The sequence below is a fragment of the Nicotiana attenuata genome, unplaced genomic scaffold (assembly GCF_001879085.1).
Source record: "Nicotiana attenuata strain UT unplaced genomic scaffold, NIATTr2, whole genome shotgun sequence".
Classification (NCBI taxonomy): Eukaryota; Viridiplantae; Streptophyta; class Magnoliopsida; order Solanales; family Solanaceae; genus Nicotiana; species Nicotiana attenuata.
The window spans coordinates 81,544-102,329 of record NW_017673485.1 but is presented as its reverse complement, the minus strand read 5'-3'; the positions used below and the strand labels follow the sequence as shown (position 1 = coordinate 102,329).

Genomic DNA, 20,786 nt, shown 5'->3' with positions numbered 1-20,786 from the left:
CCATTCTCGTGATGAAGACAATGTTCAGAAATCAAGGTAAAGCATTAAGGCTTTTTGATGAGTCAATAAAGCTTAAAGCTTTTTAATGATTTTCTAAGTTTGGCAGGATATGACCAGATAGTGTGTCTATAGGATTACACGTTTAGAAATCACCTATGTGAGTGTTAAGTGTAAGCCGCTTTAAGGGGAATGAAAGTAAAGGCCCATTCTTTAAGCACTCATGAAACCAGGCGGTGTTCATGGCTGAAACGAACACAACCGTGAGAACCAAAGACGGTTAAGGGTTAATTGTGTGACTTATGGTTGTCTAGGTATACACCAAAGTTCGACGGTTCAAAGATATCAAATCTACCGATTGACCGAGTATATCCGACATAAGTTCACTACGAAAAGTTCAAGGAAACCTACTTATCCAGATGCGATTAATCTTTATTTGTGAATCACACAGTATTTTTATGCATGTTTTTCCTCATATGACCATTCCCCATTCATGTGGGGGATTGTTGCATTTTTTTTAAGGGGTGTGAATGGGAAATGAAAGAGGCACCTTTTAGATTGCACCTCTCCATATCACCCTTCCTTTGTCTATAAATTTAGAGGCTTGGCTTCATTTTTTAAAATATGAAATCAGATAAGGAAAATCTGAAATCTTCTCCCCTCTTTTCTACATTGTTGCATTATTTTCTAAATAAACATAAGTATCAAGTGTGATTTGCTCCGTTTGTTGAGTTCGCTGAAGTTCTGTGATTTGAAGTGCCGCTATCACAGAATAGTTATTCCGTTCTATCCTGGGAGGAATTAATCCGTATACCTTGGGCAACAGTGAGGGGATTAAATTCCTTAAGGACACATTGTGCATTCAGTGGGCTCGGAATTATTTTACGTTTTGTTTATTGAACTAACGTTTGTTTACTTTTTTGATTTTGAACACAGTAGTACCAACACAACTTACATGTGTTTTGAGTATAATTGAAAAAGGCAGAACAAGTCAACAATTAAGATTTTCATACTTTATGTTTAAGAAAATCTAATATGCCTTCACGTTGAAAAATAAGTTTTTATGCAACGAAAGTATGAGAATGTAGTCTACTCAAGCCCTATGCAAATTCAAACGTAATACACATCTGAACTTTGTTAGTTACGAAATAATATAGAGGATTGAAGGGACAAAATGCCTCTGTAAGGATCAAGTAGGCTTACTTATGCAACTAATTGTATAACTAAAATAATGTTGAAACTATCACAAGACCAGTATAAATAAGTATATTGCTTTGTCAAATACTTTCATCTGTACGATGATATATGATATGAACACGCACCTGGCCATAGAATTTTTATTGTAGTACTCTAGCTCGTGCTGATAATGTGTTGTGAAATAAAAAGCAATATAGCAAGAACTATGTAATTAACTAGGACTAATAATAGAAGAGAATGACAACATTAGAAGAGAGGATTTATTTCTTCGATTTTGAGTGTGGAATAGGTTCATCAGTGAACCTATTTATAGAAATATTTCATTGTTACAAAACCAATCCAAAACCTGTTATGAATACATAACCAATCTAAAACCTATTTTGGATACATAACCAATCTAAAACCTGTTATGGATACATAACCAATCTAAAACCTGTTATGGAAGACATCCATCGTTGCAAGTGGATGAAACCATTTGCAGGATTTATAAGAGGAAAGTTATACTATAATTTTTGTTTTTCACCAATCTCTTGGATCTATTTCCTTTCTACAATCCAGAGCATGCCCATTTCTAATATATATATATATATATAAGAAAATAAAATAAAATAAACAAAGGGAAAAGCTAGGAAAACATGGAGAAAAAAGGAATTAATTAAGAATTACAAGGGAGGACAAGAGTTTGACAAAGTTCAAAACGTAGGTGAGAAAACTAAGTTACTATGATACATCAGGCAAATAAGTGGAGTTGGTAAACTGTATAATCATACATATACGTATGTGATAGGAAGATGCCTCATGAATCATACATATTACAGTGATTGTCAATCGATCACAGTCTTCTCTCTTTATTCGAATTCAAATCGACAATGCGTACAAGCTCACACGGCAGAGTTAGAATTAGTAGATTTTGTGCTAACTGTACATATATACTACCTATTAGTACATGTTATAGGACTTAACTACAATAAATCTAGTGTACGATAACAACTGTCTCTTGTATTACTAAAAGTATATTATAGGTAGGGGTACATGGACCGAGTTGATTCGGTTGTTATTCAAACCAAACCAAACCAACTATATCAGTTTGGATTGGTTCGGTTTTTTTGGGTTTCTCCGGGGTTTTTTGTTACATGAATATTATTTCAATCTTACGTTGTTAAAGTTATAGATAAAGTTTTGACAAGCGGATATATGTTTAATAAAAATCGAAAGAACCTACAATCATATGATCTACTAATATATTCTTATGGAAGAATTTTTTTAGTAACACATGATAGTTATTTTCTTAGCCATCTAACAATAATTTTTCGTTGATATACGCTTTTAAGGTTAATCGAATTTAATAATTAAGCATAAAAATCAATATGAAACCTAAATAATAATAGATTCTATTTAATTTTAAAATTATCTAACTACCATTTCAAATTCGAAAAAATATAAGAATTTAACAGATCTTGATATATGAATATCAAAAACAAAGAGATTGACATATTTCAATAACACGTGATAAGAAAGAGATGGTACAAACCCATTATTTAAAGTAAATAAAAATAGATGCACTTCATAGTTTTATTAAATATTACATCTCATGAGAGGATCCCAAATATTTCTAGATATTTTTAAGAAAATTCTATATAAAGTCTTAAAAGTATATATAAAAATTATATATTTATATGTCGTTTGGTTGGGTTTTTTTTTTTTACTTAATACCAAACCAAATTTAGTCGGATTTTTTAATCAGTTTGGTACGATTTTCCGGTTCGGTTTGGACACCCTTAATTATATGAATGCAATTGTGCTCCTATGTCCGAGCTGCTAGAATTATTTTTCTAAAGATAAGACTGGTTTTCTTTTCTTTTTTTTTAAACAAAATGGTTAAACCACCTTTGAGCAGCTTAACGAGTCGCCAACTTTTCCATATAGATTAAACGAAATGGAAGAATAATCTGTTGATGTGCTTTGTTGCCAAGTCAAATTCTCAATTTACCTAGTAGTAGTGCATTCAGTTAGTGAGGTGCCATTAACTCAATATTGTGGCATGTGTACAACTTGAAGTGATTTGTGCGTTTGGTTGTTTTCAGTTAAAGATGTTAGCAACGAATTTGTCTCTTTAATTAATCTGGAACATATGAAGAGTCTAAATATTACCATCTTAGTTGCTAGCAGTCAAATTGTTCCTCTTTTGTTGACCTATCTATCAACATATTCTTTCATGTGAAGCCCTATTTTTATTAAGTCAAATTATTCAATTCTTTAACCGAATAGTGCAATAACTAGGCATGATTTATATTGTAATATCATGAGTTTAAATTCTGGTTATTTCTCAAACTTTGCCAAATTAGAGAAATAAAAGATTAATAACAGGAAATGAAGAACTATACCCTCTATATATAATATATCACCTAGTCATCTTCCTTGAGGAGACAGAAGACGGCATAGCTTATGAGATATTTCCTTATTGGAGGAAACAAATAAAAAAGCGCATTATTCCCCCTACACCGTAAGTTGGAGTTGATTTACGCCTAATATTCAGTCTTGACAAATTACCTGTTATTTTCTTTTTAAAAAATTTCTTTGCAAAGATCACTTTTAGCCTGCGAATTTATTTTTATTCGATTCGGCCACGCTCCAATTGGAGGATTATTTGCACATAAATATCAAACTGTAATGACAAAATTGCTAGAAACTAGAAAATATGAAGTTGTAACTGAAATGGTCAAATAAATCGCCAGATCAATCTATTGCTCGAACATTCTTGATATATTCACGTTTCCTCTTCGAATCATCAGCTGGAGAATTGGCCGTGCATAACATGAATTTTCTTTAACTTGCTCGGCCATTTGACCCATACTTTTCTTTTCAATTAACAGATTGTTTCACACGATTGCCCATTGAAACCTTCTCAATGCTTATTGTTGTCTTTTCCTTTTTAAAAAAATAAGAAAGTGACTAGATAGACACCTATAGTCGGGGAAAAAATGTAACTCGTGAATGCCTGATGCTGATGACCAGCTAATTATCAATTAGAGACTCGGTCAAATCTACCTAAAACCCGACAATTAACTCTTCATTCTCCTGGAAAAATCAAACCTTAGATCAAGGGAGAGGAAAAGATAAAGTAAAAAAGCATAGAACAGAATTATATGAACCAGAATAAAATCAAAATTCAAAATTTTCCACAAATATGGAAGGATAATACTTTAAAATCCAGCGAATGATCAAAGTTCAGCTAATGGGATGTGATTCACTAAAATGATGCATGATCAGCATATGTGCGCAAACTGTTGTATATATTCAACCTGCTGGCAACAATTCCACCAAGTTACCTGGTCCTCCGCCCTGTATTTTAACTTCATCTAACCTGTCCTGATCTCCATCTTTAACTCTCCAGTCTTTCAAAGAAGTACAAGTATCCCATGTCGAGAGGCGGATTTTTCGAAATCCCAACCTTTTCATCATTAAAAATCACCCACCTACCATCCTTGAGAATATGAGCTACATAATGGCCACAATGGGTAGAGGTACCTATGTGGCTCACCAATCCAAGGAGCCTGTATCCTGTTTATTCAAAGCAAACTTTGTCAAATAATCAAGTAGCAAGAAATTACCTGAGATAGAAGCAAATATTTCACTAGTATGGATGGGTGATATGCATCAGTTGGACCAAGAACATGATTAGCATTTCTCAGTATTCAATTTTTCTATTTTATTGTTAACAACCGAAATCTAGTTGTGAAACTCGGTAGATAATTGGCATGCCCCTCTACCCTTCTCCACTTAAATACCAGACTTGGTTCCTAGAAAGATTCGAGCGTGACGTGCGTCTACCACACATCAATCGTCATACTACATTTAATATTGAACCAAAGTCCTGGGGGCTCCCAGTATTAAGTATTATCCAACACTCAAACAGCTTATGCAAGCAGAACTAGGTGTTTTGCCTCAAATCTACAGCCTTAACTTGCTAAAGTCTTCTTGGACCATGCTCTCGAACACTCTCTGGTATTTGCAATTGGTCCAAACAAAAAGTCATGGGATCAAAGAAAGAGGACAGTCTCGATTGATCACTCGGTCGAAAAGATTCCCATAAATGTGAACTTCTCTAAATCCAATACTGAAAAGTTAGATCATAAAAAGCCAAGCACCTCCCTTCAAAAAGACTAGAAGCAGCAAAATTTGTAAACAAAGGGCAACCACATGTGAGTTGAGTTTAGATGCAGAGGAAAAATTTAACAACAGAAAAAACATTCTATATATGTAATCCAAGACCAGGTGATTGACTATTATTACCAAATAAATTCTTAGGCTCCTCAGTTAAACTATGAAAACATAAATAGGAATAGAAAATAAAAGGGCGCTCCTAGGCTCACTTGTGTATTTTTGGCAAACATGTTAGATCTAGGTAAAATTATACACTAATAGAAGCAGGGATTGGGAACTAACTTCCTCCTCCATCAGGCAGCAAGGTATCAACCGCAGCTCCACCACTAGTTGTAACATCCATATCTGATGCAGCAGAAGCACTAGGATTGCTGAATATCCATTCAGCTGCTTGCTCAACATTACCACCCTGGAAACACAGACAATAACAGGGGAAAAAGATAAGCCATAGTAATTGCAACACTTAATAAAAGAGCATAGCATATGGCTTCTGAAAACCTTTGGAATTGAGACTTACTGATGCCTTCAGCGCCCTACAAGCAAGTTCCTCTTCAAAACCAAAGGAAACCAGTGTATCAATTTTTGATCGATCAATATGTGGAGTTTGTACATCTTGGGATATTGGAGAATCAATATCTGGAAAGAACAAAAAAAGCAATATTCTCATCATCTAGAAACTTCAAAAGCTTGAGCAACTAAAATAGACTCTAACAGCACCTGGATCATTCATGTGAGCAAGCAACCAGTTCATTGCTTCCTCAACTCCACAGTTGGAAGTATTGATTGCAGCCTTCTGACAATGCAGATAATTAAACCCCATTGAAACAAGTTGTGCAACAATAACCTCATCAGCCAAAAGCTTCGGAGATTCCTCACCATCTCCAGCAGCTGTCCACATGGATCACGGATGATATTTATTGAATTACCCAGAAACTTTTAACACAAGAGTCGGAACATTCAGAACATATATAGACTTGGCATACAAGTAGGGAATACATCCAGCGTGATGTACAATTGTCATTCACAAAAACAGAAACGGTAACAAGCTGATGACAAAATGTCTTACTAGAACGGGTATAGATATGTCTTGGGGCATGAGAATCAAAAATTATTAAAGCTTCAGAAAAGTGACCAATTATCAGGGAATAGATTAAATGGTGATCAGAATGTTTCAATTTCAAATGGCAAATCATTGAGGTATTTAGAGTCTGTTTCTATCCCTATGTATATGCAATAATATTTTATCACAACTCCCAAAAATGAAACAACAAGGACACATAGGATATGACTTTCAAACCAACTATAAAATATTTGAACTAGAATTTACTGACTGGCAAAACAATTCAGTGTAAAAATAACAAATCCAGAGATAACCACAGTAGAATATACAACAACAAACCCAGTGAAATCCCATAAATGGGGTCTGGATCCACAGTAGAATATGCCTTTCAAAATAAAGGACATGAAATTTTGTTTTTCTTGTTAGAACGTTTAGAGTTAAAAAATATTTCTTTTTGGATTTTCCAACTTTTTTCGAGTTACTGAAGTACTTGAATTTAGTATTTACACTGGGTATCTATACTTTGGGTCAAGAACTCATAAGGTGAAATCTGTTATTAATTTACTCAACAGACATGTTGATTTAGAGAACAATCCACCAACTTGGTTAAGAGCAACCACACTGCAATGCTAATAAAAGCAAAAAATAGTCTAATGTTTTTCTACAAGGTGTAAAGGGAGAACTTATTTGTACTTTTTAAATTTATTTGTACATATTATTTTAATTTGTACTTCATATTTTTAGTTGTAATTTATATTTTTATTCTTATCGTTGTTGTACGCTTTATTTTTATTTTTAGTTTGTATAATGTTGGTCTAAGATGAATTTAAATGGAGAAACATGGTCAGCAGGATTGATATAGCTGAGCCCAACTCATTTAGAACTGAGGCATAGTTGTTTGTTGTTGGTTTGTAAAGGGAGAAGAATTTAGTAATGAGAGATTGAAACAATCGTGCTTACTGCAGTCAGAGAACAGGAATACAAACTGTGAACACTAATGAATCAATAAAACACGTGGGCGAGGAAGTCTTCCACTTAGTAACCTATCAGTCAGGGTACTTGCAAGGGGACCAATGTTTTTTACCAGAAAGAACTCATCCAATCACCTTGCTTCAAGTTGATTCAATCAGAAGCCAGTATAGCCATTTTAACACACATCTTATCTCTCACAAGAGGCAATGACCTCAACATCGAAATAAAGGCATGACAGAAAAGATGTGAAGCAAAGAAAGGCTCCTAACAAAACTGAAAAGGTCAAAGCAATCTGCTCAGCAAAGCAGTAGACCGATCGCTCCCATAGAATGGATAAAACATATGAGTAAATTCTTTTGATATCATCACAAACCTAGCTATTTCACCTTCAGTCTGATCCTATGACTTCCCATCTTCTTCTGTCACATGCAATATTTTTTAAAGGGACTTGGGGTTTTGAAGGAGTATGAATATAAATTCTTGCAAAGCATGACTGGCATAAAAAGGTAGGCAAGACAAAGTATATGGTCAACTCACATTAGCCAAGCACACATTTATACATAGTCACATGTAGGGGTGTTCATAAAAACCCGAAAAATCGAACCAAACCAAACCGACCAAAAAAACCGATACTTTTTGGTTTGGTTTGGTTTTGGTTTTGAATTTAAAAAACCAATCAAATTTGGTTTGGTTTTGTTTTCAATCAGAAAAAAACCGAAAAAAACCCGAACCAAACCGACTATAGGAGTAGCTATTTCAAATTTATTATTACACCTATATATATATGTATATTTTTATACAAAGTTTCAAAAATTTAATGGTAAATGTTGATAGTTTGCACTTTTAGTATAGTTCTTTACCTTTACATTCTAGTTTGATTGGTAGTTTTCTTTTGTTAAGTGTAAGAATCCATTTCGTGTTAAAAATAATATATTTTTAATTGAGTCCTTAAATTATTCATCACTATTTGATTCAATTATCATCAGTATATCTTGGTAAATAATAGATTTCTCTAAGGGCAATTGATTTGATAGTGTTACGTTGAAAATGTGGTCGCCGGAATATGTGTTTGATAGTGTATGTCTTATATTTAAGAAAAAACCGACAAATAACCGAGAAACCGAAAAACCGACAAAACCCGACATAAACCGAATCGAGAAAAAACCGACTTAATTGGTTTGGTTTGGTTCTAATATTTGAAAAACCGACTTACTTGGTTTGGTTTCTTTTAAGGAAAAAACCGATCCAAACCGAACCATGAACACCCCTAGTCACATGACATTATTTGACATATATGAAATAGAAAATTATCAAAATTATATCAGTGACAAGGTAATCATACCAGTCTCAGGTAATAGCTCTTCCCTGGGTTGAAGACCATTACTGCGCATATTACTTATGTCAATGATGTCAGGGACATCTACATAGACATCTATCAACCACCCCAAAAAAAAAGAGTTAACAATTAACAGGAGAATTTAAAGCAACAGACTCCATCAGAAATATACAAAGCTATAGAAAAAGCAACATACCAAGTTTCTTTGGCACCCAGCCTTCCTCCATGACGAATTTTCGCATGTGCAAGACCAGATAATCAGGAAAGGAAGTCAAACCTGCAGTTCTATTAGGAAAGAAAAAAGTAGATGTCAGGTAGAAGGATGAGCAAATAGAGAAAGGTGCTTATTACAGGGCATCATGTTCTGGCTAGGCATCGATCATTTCCTCACTAATTGTAACCAATTATTCAAGTTGTGAGAAACTGAAGAAGACAATATACTAGGCAATAGCAATAATATTTTTATAGCCTACTGCAAACTAAAAAGTAATTGCGAGGCGAAATAAATAGTAGCAGCCTGCAAACGAAGTAGACAAAATAGAATAAAGGACTTTAAGGGACACGTCAGAAAACTTACTTGATAGCAGTTGTCCTAGCCTTTAAAGCCGTGCTGTAAAAATCATGCACCTCCTCAGGAGCTGAAAAACAATCCAGGCAATCCTTTAATGGAACCCTTGGGCGGACAATTTCATCTGAAGACCTGCAAAAGCTATACATTTACCAAGAAAGTAGAAGAAATGGAAGTGTGTAGCAGACCAGCCGAAACTCACACTTCCTTTCCTTCTGCAGCTCTCTCAGCCTTTAACTTTTGAAAGTCTGCTAGCTCTCCTAGAATACCATACCAAATGAATTATAAGATAGAAGCGCAGGCAGGGGAAAGGAAATATAAAGTACGACAAAACTCACTTTTGTTTACCGCCTTTTCTAAAGGAATATTAAGAGAAAGAATATAATCTTTCCTCCCGTTGTAGGCCACTTTTCCTGAGGGACATTGGAGGCGTTCTTCAATTCCAAACTTGAAGCTCCTTGAAGGATCAAAATTAGGGTTCCCGATGTTCATCCGATCAACTTGATCAATGAAATGTAGGAAAAACTCTAATGCATCCTAGACATAAACTAACATCAACAAAATGTACTGATAACAATAGCCATGATAATGACAACAAACCAGAACGAACATAGATGCAAAAGTACAGAAAGACAAAAACTAGTGAGCTTCAAGGGCAATGAAAAAAAACACGACATGTGAGCATGAAATCAGTTATAAAACATCAGTGGGAGGTGAAACAGTTATGGAATAAAACAAAGTTGTTATAAGAACCAGCCCAGACACACACTTCATCACATCAACAGGAAAGAGCTATATTGGATGTTTCGTGACATGAGATGTAAAAAAATAATAGATTTCAGGATTTTGTTAGTTGCGAACAGCATTATCATGTTTTAATTGGTTATCTCAAATGGAAACATCTAATGATTGAAGTAGATTCCAGATACCTGTTGTCTCATAGTAGAAAATTCAGGGTGGCTAGCAGCAATAACTGACTTGAACATGCGGGGACGGATTCCCTCCTGTTTCTGAAAGTTAAGAAAAACAAAGGATTAATTAAAAGTTGGGAGAGAAAGAGGGGTAAAACATACAATGTCAAGCACACAACCTGATTTAATAGGTAAATCATTCGGCCCAAAGTTAGTCTTGAAATGCCTCACACCATGAGAGGAAGGTAAAAGCCCTCTATCTAAATCTTTAGAAGATCATTATGAAAGCTAGATTAAAAGCATCTAAAGTTTCAACTTTTAAGGCTCACATATATTATATAACAAATCACAGTTACTCATGTTATAGAAAGAGCACTGCCCCAACCCCAAATTATAAGCATTCGCAATACATGCCCAATAAAGAATTAGAAACTAAGAAAACAATTTTGGCTAACACCAGGGAAAGCTTTCCATGAACCAGATGCAACCATTTTTTACCACAATCCTATTTTATTTGCGAGCTTCGTCATCATGTTAACTTCAGAGCAGCATAAATTCTACCACATGCCAGTAAATTTCCATCAAAATATTTGATTAGCCTAATAAAAGCTATGGAGTGAGCTAAGATTATGTATAATATATGCAAACCAAAAGAAAACATGAACTTCTTCATATATGAAAGTTTACCAGTGAACTTGGAGCACTTGACTTGTCATCATCCTGGATCACAAAAAATAATTGTTATCCCCCAAGAAGGCAATGTATAAAGAAATAATTTTTCCAGACACATACCTCCAGAACAGGAACAGAATATTTTCCAGAAAGCAAGCCATGAGCTAACTTTGTTCTGCCAAAATCAGTGTAACGTGTCAACAAGTTAAGGGCACACACAAAGAAATCATAAAAAGCAAAGCAATATTCATCATATCTGCAAATTGAAGAATGAAAAGCGCTCCGCTATGGGCGCTCAGTATTTATTATTTTAGAAAATTCAGAAAATTAAAAAATTCTAACACAACAGAAGTAATTGTCCTGGTACAGCATAGATTGGACTCACAGGATACAAACAAACTCAGGATATTCCCCAAACTCCCCCCCTGCCCACAAAAGAAAGGTAAATATAACAAAAAAGAAGAACTAAGAACGAACCATCTATCAAGTAAGAAATAAACGTTGTATCAAGCAAAAGCATCTAGCAATGGTAATGCAAGTCAGGCTATGCAAGGATTTGTCTGCTAAAGTTAATCGCTATACAAATAAGGACACATACACTCTTTTGATATTGAAGAAGACCAAACACAAGCATGCATCAACAGCTCAGTGCTCAATGCTTATTAGACATTTAAAACCCCTGTAACTCCCTATAATTAGGTGAACAGACAAAGGTCACTCATAATATCTTGTTCTTTCTCTTTTGTTCCTTTTTTTTTNCTTCTTCCTAGATTCAGACGATACTAATAAACAAGTCATCATATGACTAATTCAATTTAATGATTCACAGAAACTACTACCTTATTCTTTCTTGTATGAAATTTCTTATATGAAGCTCTATTTTAATAATATTAATTTATTTTATAAAATAATATATTACATGTAACTTAATATACACGTGCGTTGCACGTGCGGAGAAACTAGTATATATATATATATATATATATATATATATATATATAACTTATCACAAATACCAATAAAAGAGAATGAAAAAGGCACCAACTCTCATTTTGGATTTCAAATAGATTAACCAACGTGAGAAGCCAATTGTTATTTGTAAAAAAAAATACTTCAGCAATTACATAATAGACTTGTCAGGCAGATAGTCATGTTCAACAATGACATACTCAAATAGCTATGACCAACTTACATGTGTTTTGAGTATAATTGAAAAAGGCAGAACATGTCAACAATTAAGATTTTCATACTTTATGTTTAAAAATATCTAATATGCCTTCACGTTGAAAAATAAGTTTTTATGCAACGAAAGTATGAGAATGTAGTCTACTCAAGCCCTATGCAAATTCAAACGTAATACACATCTGAACTTTGTTAGTTACGAAATAATATAGAGGATTGAAGGGACAAAATGCCTCTGTAAGGATCAAGTAGGCTTACTTATGCAACTAATTGTATAACTAAAATAATGTTGAAACTATCACAAGACCAGTATAAATAAGTATATTGCTTTGTCAAATACTTTCATCTGTACGATGATATATGATATGAACACGCACCTGGCCATANTGATTGATATAATTTTTCGTTTTTATCGTATATCTATTTCAATGTTTCGAATGTATCATGAAATTAAAATAAAAGGAATCTACCATAGAAATTCGTCATTTTTTCTTTTTTGTTTTTTATAACTGTGGTGTTTGGGCCAGCTTGCATGCACCTCCACTAATTCTATGGGGGTACCTGCTACCTCCCACCGGCACAGGTACCAAGTAGCTCTGTCTACCAAGTCTTGGACAGGTAGGAAAAAATCACCGAGTGGTTTTGCCTCCGCTGGAATTTGAACCTAGGACCTCATGGTTCTCAACCCACTTCATTGACCACTATGCCACACTCTTAGGTGCAAATTCTTTTAAAATATTTACTAAAATTTATAGGATATAATGGACATTTTTCCATTCCACATTTTATTTGTTTTACCTCTTCCATCAAGCTTTACTTATTAAAAAAATGGACATTATTTCATTCCACTGATGGTTATACACGATTAATAAGTGCATTACTTAATATGACTTTGCCTCCACTAAGTTAGGTTTCTAAATTCTCCGTAGTTGATATGTACATTTGTCTTTGATAGGTAACATATATGTTCACATTATCTACATTGTTAAAGGTTTCCTAACCTAAACATTCGAGGACAAGCTTTAGAACTATTCATGTCATACTTTATTCTTCATGCTTGTGTTGCTAAACCTTAGCATGTTTTGAGGTTCCTTTTTTTTTTATAATCGTGGTATTCGGGCCAGCTCGCGCGCACCTCGACTAATTCCATTGAATACCTGCCACCTCTCACCAGCGGCAGGTACCAAGTAACTTTATCTACCAAGGCTGGGACAACAACAACAACAACAACTACTACCCAGTGAAATCCCGCAAAGTGGGGTCTGGGGAGGGTAATGTGTACGCAGACCTTACCCCTACCCCGATAGGGCAGGGAGGCTGTTTCCGATAGACCCTCGGCTCCAACCAAATGGGACAAATGGGAAGAAATCACCTAGTGATTTTACCTCCGTTGGGATTTGAACCTGGGACCTCAGGGTTCTCGCTCACTTCATTAACCACTATGCCGTACCCTTGGGTACAACATGTTGAGGTTCTTGTAAGGAAAAGGGAGAACGGCGTGGAGTGATAAAGTTGGTGATGTGGGAGTGAGGAATAAAATCAGTAAATCGAGGCTAAAGGAGTTCATCTTCAGCCTTGGAAACTATAGCTAAAAATAGTATAATTGGCAAGGACAAGATTGAAGCTGCTCCCTTTAGAACCTAATATTTTGGTAACCCTAATAAGAATTACGGCTCACTACAAAATGAGCACAAAAAGAAGCTTCGTGTATATTACAAAGATCAGATCAGTCAGAAATTCATTTCACAAATTTACATCTTGTTCATTCACTTGCCCATAACAAGGTGGGTGGTTATCATTCATTTAAAGGAAGATTCTTGGCTGAGAATAAGCATGTATTCCACAGGTTTCCTAGATTGTTAACTACATGAGTCTGAGAAAGGACATGATTCAGTTTGAACATATACAGTCTACATAGTGGTTACTGGTTAGCTTCCAAACATAATACGAAATATAAGCATAACTTAGTAAAAGCGTTGCAGACCACCTAAGAAATCTCGTTGGTTGAGAACTAATGGTGAACCAGAAAAATGAACAAATGCAAGTTACTCACAGCTGCATGTTAAGGTCTACAGTAGGATCAGCAGGAGCCACACTGAAAGCTGCTTTGAGACTTTGCTCCACATAGTACCTGTGGGGTATTTGCACATCAGATGATAAGACCCAAAATTAGAAGGGAAATGCTAAAACTATAAAGTAGAACTACGTGGAAACGAACTTCAATGCCATTTAACATCAAAGACATTTATCACAATAATAATCTCACCGTGAACAGAAGGGACGCATTGAGAACACAACCTGCATTGTTGCGGCCAAGTAGCAACTGAAAAAGAATAAAATGAGACAAGACTTATGAAAATAAACATAAACAACAGCTACATTGGCCAACTCACCTATTACCCAAATTGACTAGTCCAGTATAACCAGGTCCAAAAAGTGGTTCAACATCTTGACCAGTTTCTTGAATACGATTCCAATCATAATTAATATTTTGGTCAAGTTCTCTTTCAGCAGTAGTCATTTCCGTCTAAAAATATAATTAATCAAAAGAACAATGTTAAATCACACTACCTATAAGAAGAAGAATTGGAGCAATCGTAACTTTGCATCAGTAACAGCACAATATGCTAGTGCCGGGAACCATTATGCACACAACGACTATAGCTCCAGAGGAGAATTCTAAGTAAGCTTGAAACGACAAAGAGAACAAACTTTGTTACAGGGGAAAAGAATCAAAGAAATTTACAGGCAGGAAAAATAATCATTAGTAAGCAAAAAATTATCACTGTCTTAGTTGGCAACTTGCTAGATTAGGTCTGCGTATGAGTTAAGCCACCTCAGACATAGCTGGAGTAGAGTTCAGTCGAAGGCCCAATTAAGATGGCTATTCCACACGGAAGCTTGATACGTAGCGAAACTAGTTAATACACGTTATACACACTTTTTCTACGAGTGAATACAGTAGCTGCTAACCTTTTGCAATGATGAGAAGTCGATACCAAAATGTGCCAGATGCTGTCCTAAAAGTGGGTCAAGAACACTTTCATCCTCTGGGTAGGAGAAAACATCTGAGCTGCCAAACTTTGCAACCGGTTAGTATTAACTCAAGCCAAATGACATTTAAGCATGGTAAAATGAGGGGACATCATTGATGTAGTAAAGAATCCAGCATAGTTGAGTAGCATAGTTGAGTTACAGGGCCATATTCACAACCATGATATTTATCATACTAATGAAGGACATGTCCATCCAACGCGTATATATGGCAATTTAATAATTGTTTTAAGGTTGAGAACTTAAGGTCTCAGGTTCGAAACCCAACAGAGACAAAAACACTAGGTGTTTTCTTTCCATCTGTCCAGTCTTCATGGATAGAGTTACCCGGTACCTGTTGCTGGTTGGAGGTAACAAGTACCCCGTGGAATTAGTCGAGATGCGCACAAGCTGGTCCGGACACCACGGTTATAAAAAAAGATTATTTTTTTTTATAAGGTAAATTGTATTAATCAAAAGGGAGAGAACTCCCTTATACAAGAAGTATACCAAAAAAGTAGAGAATTTACATCAGAACATGATTCTCTACAAAAGACGCCCACTCTTCTATACAAATAGGGGCTATATGAGTGCAACAAAAAGCGATCAAAGATAAAAGACTATTCTTAAGATGTGAAAAAGGAGACTCTATCCCCTCAAAAGCTCTCATATTTCTCTCCCCCCAAACTATCCACATGAGAGCTAACGGGGCGAACTTCCACGCGTGCTTTCTTCTTCTACGGAAACCGGCCCAGCTATATAGCATTTCCTTTACAGTGCTTGGCATCACCCATTGAACACCAAAAAGGTTCAGGATCGCCCTCCACAAAGCCGAGGACACAGGGCAATGCAACAAAAGATGATCAACTTCTTCCCCTGAGCTTTTACACATATAGCACCAACTAACAAGTGTATTTCCCATCTTTCGCAGATTCTCAGCAGTTAAAATCACTCCCCTCGCCGCTAGCCATGCAAAAAAGCACACCTTCGTGGGCGCCTTAGGAATCCAGATCGAGAAGTATGGAAAAGAGGCCTCCTCTCTCACCAACATACTTTGGTAAAAGGACTTTACGGTGAACAGACCATCGCCACGCAAACCCCATCTCCAAGAATCACAAGATGGCTGAGGCCTGTCTTGCCCATATAGCAGTGACAATAAATCTTGGAGCTCCGCAATCTCTTAATCTTGCATGTTCCTTCTAAATGAGAGGTCCCATACTACCCCCCCCCCCCCTTCATGCTCCATACGAATCTGTTGGACCATCAATTCCTTCTGGTTTGAAACTCTGAAGACGTGGGGGAAGGAGACCCTCAGAGTATCCTCTCCACACCACCTATGATTCCAAAAGTTGATTTTCCTTCCATCTCCCACCCTGTAAGAGATGTTGCCACTGAAGGATTCCCAATTCTTCATGATGCTCCTCCACATGCCACACCCGAAAGGTGTTGTGATTGCCTTGGTCCTCCATCCCCCTCCCGTGGAATCGTACTTTTCTAGTATGACCTCCCCCCATAGGGCATGCTCTTTTACCCCGAATCTCCACGGCCATTTCCCAAGTCCACCCCACTTCTTTGGGAGGTGTGCCAATTCACTAGATGATACTTTCTATTTCCATCCGCTGCATCCCAAGAAATTCCTTTGAAGGCGCTCCAATTTTTCNNCGGCTTCCATCGAACTCTCCCTTGATGGTGTCCCAACAGAGCTCGGAAGAAGGCCAACGAGAAACCAGTCAGGCCGGGGGCCTTATCACCAGCACAACTCGACACAGCCTCGTGCACCTCCTCCTCCTCGAAAGCCCTTTCTAGCCACTCACTATCTCCCTCCCCTATGTGGTTGAACTCTATTTCCCCCAAAGTCGGCCTCCAACTAACTTCCTCTTTGTATAAGTTCTCATAAAACCCCACTATCGCCCCTTTTACCTCCTCCTCTCCCTCAATCCTCACCCCATCCACAACTAAGGATTCTAAGGTAAACAAGCAAGAAATCTACTTGATTCTAGAGTGGAGAAATCAAAGAACTTGTAAAGATACAGAACCACAACACAATCGTGTCATTTTAACATTAATGTGTTTCTATTTCCATAAATAGCCTCTCTATCTTCTCAAAGCGGAAGTAAGGTCAGAGTACACACTACTCTCCTCAGATCCCACTTGTGGGATTACACTAGATTTGGTTGTTGTATTCCCATAAACCATGGCATACTGAAAGATTCAGGAATTAGCCACTCTACATGAACTTTGTGCCCACTCTATTTTTGGTTCAACAAGTAAGATATAGTACGATATTCTGATACTCTTCAATTCTACTTCTCTGAATTGACATTGCTCATTGTAAAGGTAGGCATGTCCAAGAAAATGATCAAAACAAAGAAAAGGAAACTTTTTGATAAGGAACAAAAAAGAGACAATTTCATACTACAAAACCACTGCACCTCACTTCCAATATCTAGGGAACTCAAATGACTACCATGCCACTGAGTGAACAAATTCTTTAAAATCCAGAGCCTATTAGTTTTTGGTTACTAAGTGAACGAATTTTAGAAGCCTCTCACGAAACCAAACTGAAATTTCGTAAAACTAAAATCAAAAAATGACCAAAATCAAACAGTTCAGGCAGCCTCTCCTTACTATCCAAAACGATTGACATATTTGAAGAGTAAGTTACATCTCCCTCACCCTGAACTAAGACTTGAAAGATACAAAGCTTAAGTTGACTGAACATAAAGAAAATAGTTGTTCAGTAATCCATAAGGCAGATCTGCATTACAAATGATTGCTGTGCTTAGAAATAAACCAGTAATACTCGACTATGAAAAAATCAAGACTTCATATCTACACAAGAAAATTCAAAACGGAAAGGAGCTAAGCCACAAGTTTTGATACCAACTTCTGATCATTTATATATAAGATGGCATTACCCTTTTTTTTTTTTTGATTTGCACCGGGTGTCCGAGTCTCTAAGAGCCCCGACTAATCCCGGGGGTGCACAGGCCCTCGGCAAGGAGTTTCCCGCAAGTGCACCACGGTTAATTCAGGTTTTACCCAGTCCGATGGCCCTCAGAAATTGTTTGCACCCAGTGGTTTCGAACTTGAGACCTTGAAAGGGAGCAAACCCCAAGGCTCAAGTCTATTGTCACCAGGCCAACCCCTGAGGGTTAGATGGCATTACTTGTTTCTCCATTACAGAGTTACCAGTACTCTGTGGCAGCTCTTGATGAGTATGAAAGGACTCAGATGGACAATGCCTAGGAAAACTGCTGAGTTGTTACTTGTTAGCACGTTGGAATGATCCAGGTAACATTGAGAGACATAAGAGATGATGGAGAATTATCCCTGCATGTATCTGGTGGACAATAAGGAGGGAGAGAAATTCAAGTTGTTTAGAAGATGTAGCTAACTCTGAACAGAAGATCAAGATGAACTTCCGTGTAAAGAGGCCCTAGTAGAAGATGTATAATCAGTAGTTGACATCATTGCATCCTTGTAAATATTGCAGGACTAGGTTTTTGCTTTTGGGGGGCTCCTGTAACTATATTTCTCTTAGCACAGTCTTTGTGTTAAGGGCTACTCTTTTGATTATTTATAAAAAATCTGTTACCTTCTTCAAAACAAAAAGATGGCATTACCTGCTCCCTCCAAATCAGCAGTTATGGTCCCTAGCTTTACGGCAAGGGGGTAACCAGCTTCTTTGTAGTGGTCAATGGCATGGTCATTACCACCAGTTCCATCCCAATTTCTCCTACCACAAAGGATAGATCCATCGGTTAGATTCAGCCAGAGATTTTCGGTCTTGTCACACTTGGCACATTTCCAACCCATTGGAGGAACAACAACACCATTGTCGAGCTGCTGAAGATCCATGGCATATTTACTGACAAGCTTCTTGTCAGCAGTCCATGAAGCAACTTGCTCTTTCCTTTCAGCAGCTTCAGCCATTAAAGTAGCATCAACAGCCAACCTTACCTGCAAGTTGGAATGATATGGAAGTAAAAATGTTAAACCATATTTAGTGTATAGCATACTCTATAAAAATGCATCGCTTCTGAAAGAATTTAATTGCAAAGGTTACCTTCTCAGGCAACTCCACAGAAGGGAAAGGAAGGGCTACATAATCCGGCAATATAACAATTTCATAGCTTTCTTCATACTGGGGATCACTATTATCAAACCCTCCATCAATACCTGGAAACGGAAAGACATAACCAAATTATACATCAGAATTTGTGGTAAGGTGCATTCAACTCATATGACTTGTAAATTTTTACTACCTATAGCCAAAAGCGTGGGTCTTTTTGATGGTCTATCTTCAGCAATTGTCTTCTTGGTTTGCTTTATGTGCAAATAAACTGGGTTCCCAGTCTTCTCGTAGTTCCAACCTACATAATCCCTTCCAAATGCAAGAAAGGTGTTCATATCAACAAACAGCCCGCCCTCAGATTTCTGACAAAACGTCAAGTAAATGTTGCATCAGAAAAATCACAGTTGTATTTAAATCAATACTAATAGCTTAACAGAGTCTCAATAGCGGATTATATATTTTCCAACTGAAAAAAGTGACGAATTCAAATACTAAAGATCAAGGTAATGAATCCAATGTTGGGATTGTACCTATTTAACTGCCTTAGTAGCTTAACCAAGCAAAATATATCAACAGTACTCCCTCTGTCCAAAATGTTTGGCATTTTAGGTTCCCAATATTCAAACCAAGTGAATTTTGACCAACATGTTAAAGAGTATTGTTTCTATGCACTTAGGGTGTAAAAGATCCTTAGACAATCATGTCATTTGTTAGGTAATTACAGGTAATCTCTTGGTAAGCATTAATTGATAGTCTGTTAAAAATGGTAACTAATTTGCTATCACAAGTTAAAATTCACCGGTAGTGTAAAAGAACTACACTATCAGCGTATATAACTTAAATCCAATTTTAAGACATATCTTTTACCATTTTCGATACGAAGAGAACGGCAACTTATAGTACATTTCCTACAGTTTCAGAATAACTGAAGTTCAATTTTTTAACGGAAAAATGAATTAATATAGTCCAATTTAACTCCAAAGATTAGTCATAAACCCTAGCAGACAAATGATAAACCCTACAAGGTAAAACAATCAAATAGCAGAAGCCAATAACAATCATCAAAACTTAGGCAGACGATTCAAACTAACTCTAAAAACAAAAGAAATCATTTCCAGAAAAGAAACAAATGAAATGAACTAAAATCAGAGAGAAAACAAATGCTCGAAGAGTAAAAACAAGTAGTTAGAAAGATTACAGGAGTGTCAAAAGAAATGCAGCATTCGTGCTTGTAGATACGATTTGTTGGTTCAGGAATTCGAACACGAGCGAGGTTCGATCGAAGGAGCTCCATTTGAATCAAACGCGAACTCAATGCGTATGAGATTACTTCGATAAAAGGTTTAGCGACAGAGTGTAGTTATGTAGCACGCTTTCTATGCTTCTGCAAGACCCCAAGTCTTCTCACTTCTTATATTTCAGTCAGATGGAGGTTGTTATATACGATGGAAAAAATCCATATCAAATTACACATAACTAATACTCATATAACCAGGGGGGCCCTTCCATAAAAGTAATTAAAGCACCGGCTTTAAGTTTTGTGGGGCGTCATTTTTTATTACACCTAATAGATTATAAATAAGTTTAAAAAAAGAGTTCCATAAAGTAAAAAGGTT

The 20,786-nt window shown here is 36.3% G+C and overlaps 1 protein-coding gene across 2 annotated transcripts; it reads right to left on the bottom strand.

Moving 5' to 3' along the window:
• Positions 1-4,311: 4,311 nt before the first annotated feature.
• On the bottom strand, positions 4,312-20,625 carry LOC109216491 (ubiquitin carboxyl-terminal hydrolase 14-like). 2 transcript variants are annotated; one of them, XM_019380653.1, is made up of 21 exons: positions 20,369-20,455; positions 19,701-19,754; positions 19,361-19,532; positions 19,162-19,274; positions 18,719-19,055; positions 15,033-15,127; positions 14,453-14,586; positions 14,326-14,382; positions 14,113-14,190; positions 10,998-11,052; positions 10,893-10,925; positions 10,224-10,304; positions 9,633-9,831; positions 9,497-9,554; positions 9,304-9,426; positions 8,923-9,011; positions 8,733-8,822; positions 6,076-6,246; positions 5,876-5,994; positions 5,641-5,767; positions 4,312-4,755 (listed from the first exon to the last, which is right to left on the bottom strand). In XM_019380653.1, exons 3-21 carry the CDS (start codon positions 19,503-19,505, stop codon positions 4,577-4,579), a joined length of 2,283 nt encoding a protein of 760 aa, XP_019236198.1. In that variant the 5' UTR covers positions 19,506-19,532; positions 19,701-19,754; positions 20,369-20,455; the 3' UTR covers positions 4,312-4,576. The 2 variants fall into 2 exon arrangements, with proteins under 2 accessions (XP_019236198.1, XP_019236197.1); XM_019380652.1 differs by lacking the exon at positions 19,701-19,754 and having other exon boundaries at positions 20,369-20,625.
• Positions 20,626-20,786: the final 161 nt, after the last annotated feature.

Bases quoted from the DNA above. Each gene is read 5' to 3' on its own strand.
- LOC109216491 (XM_019380652.1), bottom strand. From the start codon at position 20,464: ATGGAGCTCCTTCGATCGAACCTCGCTCGTGTTCGAATTCCTGAACCA. The intron at 14,587-15,032 runs GTTAGCAGCTAC...TTATATTTTTAG, and splicing joins ACTTCTCATCATTGCAAAAG to ACGGAAATGACTACTGCTGA. The intron at 5,768-5,875 runs GTAAGTCTCAAT...CTGTGTTTCCAG, and splicing joins GTAGGGCGCTGAAGGCATCA to GGTGGTAATGTTGAGCAAGC.